At 38.8% G+C, this 9,336-nt stretch overlaps 1 protein-coding gene across 1 annotated transcript in view; it reads left to right on the forward strand.

Moving 5' to 3' along the window:
• Nucleotides 1-6,938, forward strand: part of tll1 (tolloid-like 1) — a 67,886-nt gene extending 60,948 nt beyond the window's left edge. The window contains exons 19-22 of the mRNA XM_067441775.1: nt 371-498; nt 3,096-3,309; nt 3,627-3,877; nt 3,978-6,938. Of these exons, the coding sequence (XP_067297876.1) occupies nt 371-498; nt 3,096-3,309; nt 3,627-3,877; nt 3,978-4,112 (728 nt within the window). The 3' untranslated portion in view covers nt 4,113-6,938. The remainder of the gene's footprint in view (nt 1-370; nt 499-3,095; nt 3,310-3,626; nt 3,878-3,977) is intronic.
• Nucleotides 6,939-9,336: the final 2,398 nt, after the last annotated feature.

Genomic DNA, 9,336 nt, shown 5'->3' on the forward strand with positions numbered 1-9,336 from the left:
CCATTCACCACTATAGAAGTTTACCCAACTTTGTGAAAAGGGTCAATCAGTGCTGCTAAAATATTGTTGGTTTTGACGCTGTTAAATGATGTAGCAAAAAACTTTTCAAGCTTAATTATTTAAATTTAAATATCGATTTATTTAAAAAAAAATATATTCTTTAAAAAAATGTATTTAATGATAAACTTTCAGCTCAACACATTGTACGACATTTAAATCCACTTCACAGAATTCCAAAGATTTTACCTCACAATTCTGAGTACTCATCATGGGTTATTGCTTTATTAACTTTATTACTCACATGTTATTATTGTGCTGCATCACTGATTCTAATGCTCTTTACCCTCTTCACCCCATACCTGTTTACCAGCTGAATGTGAGCACAAGATCCACAGCGCGAGTGGAACCATCAGCAGTCCGAACTGGCCTGACAAGTACCCCAGCAGAAAGGAGTGCACGTGGGACATCACCGCCACACCCGGCCATCGAGTCAAAATAGTGAGTTTATATAATATTTTTGCACTATATGTTTGCTTCTGTTAAACACACTTTTACATTTAACACGAACATCTCCTCAACCTTTACACTTAGAAAACAAGCACACAGACTCTACGGACATTGACCTTAGCAGAGACACAAACATACTGTATATGTAATCTTATTGTGGTCCTCTCACGTTTAAAGACAATCTGACATCACACACATTCCAACTCACACATGCTCACATAAACATGCAGGCACGTATAATCTCCTCTCAAACAAACACGTGGCCATGCATCAGGACCTCTCCTTCCCAATACGTAGACTTAAACATGCTCTCACAAACTAGCACAAGATAAACGTAACCAAATACATCTAATAGTTCATAATAAGGCTTGAGCAGTCCTCTTGCTCAGATTTCAATTCAGTTAGGATTTTAACACACTAGGGTGTCAAAGCAAACATGTTAGCAGAGCGCTATGGCAGAGGTTTACAGGGTGACCTCAGTGTCTCCCACTGCTGTCTGGATCTGACTTCTGAGTCGTCTGTTTAGACCTAAACTGATTCTAAATGGCTCTCATCCATCAGAACGCAAGTGAAGTCTCAAAAAGGAGAGTTTTATTGTTTGTTTGGATGAGGTACAAGCGTTTTAGAGATTGATCGTTTTAGGGTCCATTAGAACTAATATATCATTCCGGCATTAACGTTTGAAGTTTATGCCGAAAAATACATTTGTAAAGTAACTTTATCACCACAGCTTTGCTTTCATTGCTGTCTCTGTGTGTAGTGGTAACAGCTGGCTTTTTACCTAATGCTAATGTTGTGAGCACGAAAGGTACAATGACTTTAAAACACGTAATTCAATGTCATCCAATGGTTCAGGGATTTGCAGATGGTCCAACACAACCCAGTTTGAAGTTTTATTAAGGCAAGCCACTCAGTGGCCATCTAGGCAACGCCCTCAAGCAGCAGTTTTCTATGTAGGCCAACAAGGAACCTACACTTACAAAAAGCTCTTCAGATGTATGAAGATTTGAAACAACCATCATTCACACATCCCGACTATTGCCTTTTCATTAAATATTGAATAGTCTTTATTTACATAATATTATTTAATATATAATTTAGAAGTATTTTATTTCTGTTATGTCAAAGCTGAATTTTCAGCAGCCTTTACTCCAGTCTTCAGTGTCACATGATCCTGCAGAAATCATTTTAATAATAATCCTCAAAAAACATTATTATCGATGTTAAAAGCAGTTGTGCTGCTTAATATTTTTGTGGAAAAGGTGATGGATTTTTAAGGATTCTTTAATGACTCGAAAATTTAAAAGAACAGCATTTTTTTAATATTATTTTTTGTATCAATATAAAAGTTTTTACTCTCAATTTTGATACATGTATTGCATCTTTACTGAATTGAAGTATTCTTTTTTTTACATGACTTTTGAACAGTATTGTACAATTTCAGTAATGTTTCAGTTTCAGTTACATCAAAACTGTCCAGTCTGACTACAATGGCATTCACTAGTTCACACTTACATCAAATAAAACAGAGTAAAGATTATGCGTATTTGGCGTGTTGTCCGGGGGAGGGCTCCGGGCTCAAAATTTGGATTGGAGTGTACTATAGATTGTGTTGACATCTAATAAGAGTTAGTTAGAATCAAGTGAGGAGATGGGGTGGTGGAGGGATGCTAAAATGAAAATGGTCAACAAAAGAAGGTAAATCTGCTGTATACATACACACACCTCTTATCGTTGAATAGCTTGATGTGCTCCACTTGTGTTTAATTATCTGAGCGTGCTCCACTTGTGTTTAATTAGGTTTAATTATCTGCACATGCTCCTCCCGAAATTTTGTTAATAAAAACTTCACTTAATTCACATTTATTCAGATTATTCAAATGTAGCTTCTTTAACTGAAATAACACTAAAAATTGTTTTTAGGATGGTCCTGCTGATGTGCACAAAGAATTTAGAATAAAAAACAAAAAGGCAATCGTGTCTTTTAACTGAAAGTTCAGATTTTCATTCCTATAGCCACCACATAGTGGTGCAGGTATGATGCACGAACCAAGAATACTAATTCGATGCTGGTTCACTCAAGATTTTCCTGTAGGGTTTTATAATGTTTTTTTTTAATTTATGAGTAATATAAAGCCTATGGTAAACAACATAACTTTATGATACGTTAATGTTTTGTTCTACAGTGTAAACTGCACACACTCACACCTCAAACTTCTTATCTAGCTGTTTATTAAGGGCAAATGTTTTCAAAAATGAACATAACTGCTTCAAAATTCACATTTTCTCTGGGTGTGTGTAGTTTACTTTATAGAACAAAATGACAAAAAGTATCGTCAAGTTATGTTTACCACAGCACAGGCTTTATTTTACTCATAAAAAATTGAAAAACCCAATTATAAAACCCCATAGGAAAATCTTGAGGGAACAAGGGGCGAGGTTTTGACTTCATGTTTATCTGCTTCTTTAAAATGCCAAATGTGTTCGCATTTTAGCTGAGGAGGTCAACTGTTGTTTGGCTAGAATTGTTGTGTCTGAATCTGATAGCTGTAAAAATGATTTCCTGTGTTGTCTCTTTCTGTTTCTAGTCTTTTAACGAGTTTGAGATTGAGCAGCACCAGGAGTGCGCGTATGATCACCTGGAGGCCTTTGACGGTGACTCGGACAAGACGCCCATCCTGAGCCGTCTGTGCGGCAGTAAGATTCCAGAACCGCTCATCTCCACAGGCAACAAGATGTACCTGCGATTCATCTCCGACGCCTCAGTGCAGCGGAAAGGCTTTCAGGCCACTCACTCCACTGGTAACTATCAAGTTGCATGCATAGCACTTGGATCAGATGTGATTCAAGTCTACATAGAGGAATTCTCATGTCATGCTTACAGTTTAACAGAGCCCTCTAGTGTATCAATTCCGCATCACATGTTGATTAGAATCCCTGAAGTGTTGCCTTTTCTCATGTGACTTGCCACTAAGCTCTGTTGCTTATTACAGTTAAGTGAAAAGACATTTGTTACTTTTACAACCTATGACATTAGTGTAAGTAAACAGTGAAGAGATTTAAGTGAAGAAATCAATGCATGACCATTATTAACAGTATGTGTGTGTGTTTGTGTGTAGAGTGTGGTGGTAGGCTGAAAGCAGAGGTGCGTCAGAAGAACCTGTATTCTCATGCTCAGTTTGGGGATAATAACTACCCCGGCCACACCGACTGCGAGTGGCTCATAACGGCAGAGTCGGGTTATGGTATCGAGCTCACTTTTACCACCTTTGAGGTAGAGGAGGAGGCCGATTGCGGGTACGACTACATCGAGCTTTACGATGGCTACGACACCGGAGCGCACAAACTCGGACGCTTTTGTGGATCTGGGGTACGAGCCGTGTGTTCCATGAGTTTAATATCTAGTTATGTCATTCCGTTATTTCATTCTCGTTGTATTTCTTCTACTGACCCCTCTCTCCTGTGTTTAGCCTCGCGAGGAGCTTTACTCTGCTGGCGATGCCGTGTTGATCCATTTCCACTCTGATGACACAATCAGTAAGAAAGGCTTCCACATCCACTACACTAGTACAAAGTTCCAGGAGGCGCTACACACACGGAAGTAACGTCTAGAGGTGAGAGGGACTCCAGAGAGACTGCGCACAGGGATGACAAGGAGAAACAGACTCCAGAAAACTGTTGAAATTGATTCATGTCAATCAAAGACCCTGTCGTGATGTGTTTCCTGCATTGGATTTGCCTCTTTATGTTCAGCCACTGTGGAAGTGCTGTCATATCGACCCTTAACACCGATCAGCTGCTCTTATGTGTGGGATAGCTTGGCCCACTGGAGTGCTGTCCTGCGCTCTCTGACTGGCCCAGTGCAGTAAATCAACCCCTGGACAAACAAACACACACACAAAAACTCTCTGTTTTTCAGAAGGTTGTGTAAAACAACTAAAACGAAGACACAAAGACAATTAAGTAACTGCTATTGAATTTGTGTGTATGTGTGTGTGTGTGTGTGTGTGTGTGTGCGCATGTCACTCTGGACAGCATGGACAGTTTGGCTGCTGATGCCACACCACACTGTACCTCAGCTAAAATGTGTGTGTTTGTGTGTGTGTGTGTGTGTGTGTGTGTGTGTGTGTGTGATTGTGTGTGTGTGTGTGTGTGTGTGTGTGTGTGTGTGTGTGTGTGTGTGTGTGTGTGTGTGTGTGTGTGAATGTGTGTGTTTGAGAGGGAGTGAGGCCTTCAAATACCAGCCTGAACTCATTTTTAAAATTATGTGGTTGTAATTTTACAATTATTCTGTTAGCTTTATGGCAAAACCCCTTTCTTTCCATCAAAAGTGCATATGTAGCCCTATTTAACAATAAGCTTACTTACATATATGTAGCCCATTGTTTATGTCTGCTGTGACGGACATAGCAATTCAATGCAAGTGGTTATTATGACTATAAAGCCATTTTTTAAGACAGTGGGTCTCATTCACTAATCTTGTGTACACATGAAATTTGTGTGTGAAATCTGCAAATGAACGTTTTAACACACACCACCCTTAACTTTTGAACTATGATTTGTTCAAAATGTATGGGGTAAAATTAGGAACGGCTTAAACCACACATACACAAAAATCACATGCTCTGGGTGGCCTTATAATCATGTTAAGATTAAGATTTAATCTTAAATAAATGTCATCGTATACAGTGAAAATCCATATGGCTTAAAGATGTTTATTGTGTTTGAACTGGTTTTGATTGGAACGCCTTTATATGGAGATGGTTTGGGCGTGTTTTATGCAAATGAATAAACTGCCGCTCATTTCGAATATTCCAAATGCATTAACATTACAATGAGGATACGAACAAATTCATGTGTGTGCATGTTGTGAATTAGGTATTCATTTTTCATGAGAAGCTTTCTTGTGCGTACAAATTTAAAATAATCCACACGATTTGTTGGTGAATGAGACCCAGTTGTGCTTCATTCGTGAGCAGGCCCACAAGCAATCCGCTTGCAATTGTCATTTACCAAGATCCACCAAGCCTTGTGTGTTCGTTTTTGTATAATTTAATAATGTTTTTAACTATCAGTAAGAGTATAATACTATTAGCACCATTTCTATACTAAAGAATTCCATATATTTCTTTCTTAAAATGTAAATGTCTGCAGATTTCTTTGGGCCTTCTCATGAATTGGAGAAATGTGAAGTTGTTTGAGTTTGAATTGTTTTTGTGTGTGTGTGAGAGAGAGAATATTCTATAATTTGCCTGTTGAAGAAGCCAGTGGTTTTCTCACTCTTCCAGTACCGCCTCCTGAAGAAGCGAACAGTAAACATAATGTGAACAGGAAACAATGTCATAAAGCCTTGCATAAACCCGTGTCTGTTACAGCTGTGACAACTGACTACAACCACCTTAACCCTGTGCGCTTTATATGCACTTAACGCAAAAGACTGTATGGAACTGTGCTCTCCAATCATGGAAAGGAACCCATGAGCAGTACCAATGAAGCTTAAAAAATCATGTAATGTCAACGAAAACTTTATACTCATCGCAAGGGAACGTTCTTAGTTGCTATACTCCCAATGAAAAGTTTTCCCTGCTTGGAAAAAAGCAAAGTCACTGTTGAAGGGAATTCTTACGGTGCTATTCAGTGTTTCTAAAAAAAAGGACAGGTCCCATGAGGCAATGCTCCAGCCATTCAGTGAATGTGTTGGTGCAACAGAGAGGCAACGTTGAAATAATGTTGCTAATCAACACAGAACATTGACTCACAGCATTGACAGCACTAGTGTTGTGGAGGAACAATTATTGCCTTAGAACCAAAATGTACATTCTTGCACATGATGATGTTTCTGTAGATAATTGATTTCCCCCCCTCAAATTATTATATCTTATTTGATATTAAGTTTAAAGAACTTGAATCTTCATGTTACAAAAAAGACATTTAAATGGAGTGACCTGAAACCGTCCCATTCTGTCCAGTTACACAAAAACATGTGCACATATCTGCATATACATGACCACGCACACGCACACGCACACACACACACACACACACACACACACACACACACACACACACACACACACACACACACACACACACACACACACACAAACAATAATGTTACATTAATATTAATGCTTTAAAGTCAGCAGTAAGACTGTGTGAACTGTGACATATGTGTGCATCTATTGGTCACAGCCTGGTCATGTGACTGTTCTGACTCATGTGAGTATTTCTGTATGTGCCAAGCTCCTGTTGATTCCACTCTTGATGAACTATGACATATGATAATGTGAAAAAGGATTAATTCACCTGTTTCATCATCAGCCTAATGATGAAGGAGGACTCTTCACTCTCAACAGTGATTAAACTCATGTCAGGTCAATTAAATGTACAGTCTCATTTGTTCTTCATTTTTCCTCTTCTCTACTTGTACATTAAACACAATATTTTTTTTCTTCTTTGCTTTGTTCTTATAAGCAGATAAAAATGTTTTTTTAAAGGCTGATGGATGACATTGTATAATGTGTACTGTAAATGTAGATAGAAAAGACAGAACTCTTATATTTGAGCTTCCTCAAAGTTGCCCTGTACATTAACTCAGCCAACTTAAATAGAAGGAAGGAGTCCTAAAACTTGAAAAGGATTTAGCTTTTTTGTACTTCCAGTTCCATCGTCCTGCAGTCCAGACTAATGACCATGAATACATGAAAGTGTATAAAAAAGAAAAATACAAAATTCCTCAATTAAAATGTACCAAATACCAATGTATCTAAATATGGCAATGGCTCAGTGGTTCATGTAGGTTGGCTACAAACCAGAAGGTTGGTGGTTCGATCCAGTGTCGAGGTATCCATGAGCAAGACCCCAGTAACAGATTGTTAGGCCAGCTGTAAAGTGCTTTGGATGGCCATGGGTCTGTTAAAAGCACTATATAAATGCAGTCCATGTACCAAATACAAATATGGTAGCTGTTTTTTTTTTAATACATGTGAAAATGGCTATTCAGTGAATTATGACTTTTAAACTGAAATCTATGAGAGTCACTATGAGAATAAAAAACACATAAACATACAAATCCATATTAAACCCTGTGGCTTGTGGCGACACATTGATGTCTTAAGAACTGACAATATGCTGGTGTAGTGATTTTTACTTTTGTCCACCCAAGGACACTAAGTAAGAGAGTGATTGGAACTCACGTCACCGCTGACGTTGTGATTTTTGGATCACACGTCACTTAAGGTGTGGTTATGAGTACATCAGATGACCACCTTCCCCCCTCTTAGTTTGGGACACCAGTCAAGGTCTTTTACCTTGGCTGTATGAGAACACTCCGCATAGGAGGCTGCCCAGTCATTTATAATGAATGTAAAGGGGGGAGAGTTGGTCAGCTGATTTATCTGAAAGATTGGTGAGATTTCTAACTTGTAGAGCCTTTTCTGCTTTATCAGCACAAGGAAGACACAATTGTAATAAAATAGATTTTATTAACAAAAGATAAACAGAACAATGAACACAACTACTAAATGAATACAATGAATGATAAAGGAATAAAGTGCGTAAAATGCATAAAATACATGTGAGTAAGTTAAGTGTGGCTATAGAAGAGTTACGTTATCTTATGGAAAGATAAACTGTTGTTTCTCTGAAACTAAGGTGAAGAACCTTATTATGCATTAAACAAATAAACGACAGATTATTTGTTATTAACTAGCATCAGTTATATTACCTCTAATGTAAATTAGAAAATCATATACTAATAATATACAACAATGCCAAGGTCTCTAGAAAGAGGTTTGGTTAAGTGATATTTACGTTCCACGTGGTTGAGTAAGCAGTCCGATGGTGATGACTTCTTCCAATGGTTTTGCTGGGAGACAATGCAATGAAGAAAGGAGCTGGAATCTGTTTCAACAGCCTTGAACACGAAGATCTGTGGGATGCTGATCTCCTGGGGCACCAAAGGGTCCTAAAATCTGGAACACGCAGATGAGGCCCTGAAGAAGGTGCAGAAGGTCCTTAATCTGGAACACGCAGACGAAGGAACCTTGAAGTGAAGGTTTGCTCTCCTGAGCTTAACCTTGTTGCAAATGTCTCTGTGTGTCTTCTGCCTCTTTGGACCAGACACTCAGAAGTTGGTCAATCTGCTCTGATCTCTTTAGCATGGAGACTTGGGACGTGCTGTAGTCATCTCGCTGGATTAAACTCTGAACGTAGTGTTGGTTAATGTCTCTTTCCTCACAGGCTGGAGGCTCAGAACGTTGTCATATCTGTTGCTGCCTCACAAGCTGTAGATTCAGATCCTCGGATCTTGTGTTGTTTCTCTGGTTAAACCAGAGACTCAGAACCTGATTGCTCTGTCACAGTCTAATCCTCAGCGGACAGACTCAGAACTTGGTGAACTGTTTGTCTCTCGCGTGGAGGAGACTCAGAACAAGGAGTGTCTATTGAAAGGGTACCTTTATCCTTTTCGGAATAGGAGGAGATTGCAATTTGGCGCTTCTCCATTCCAGTGTTGCTATTGGCTGCTGGCATCAGAGAGGGCACACAGTGTGGCCCACCCTTCTTTCCCCCGTGGAACTAATTTGCATACTGTACACAGTGAGAAGTCTTTAAAGGGTCTTTAAAGTTCATCAATGCATTTCTCACTTTCCAAACCACCATCAGAATACCCTTGGCAATATACTAAACACATAGACACCAAACATGATGGAAAAAGATTGAACTGTCATGTGTTCATTCATTTGTTCATTAACAGCTGAATTTGTGAAAGATGTTGCATTACAAATAGCTGTCACTCAGAATACTTATTTCTCTGAATAAGTATGAGAT

The sequence above is a fragment of the Pseudorasbora parva genome, chromosome 4 (assembly GCF_024679245.1).
Source record: "Pseudorasbora parva isolate DD20220531a chromosome 4, ASM2467924v1, whole genome shotgun sequence".
Classification (NCBI taxonomy): domain Eukaryota; kingdom Metazoa; phylum Chordata; class Actinopteri; order Cypriniformes; family Gobionidae; genus Pseudorasbora; species Pseudorasbora parva.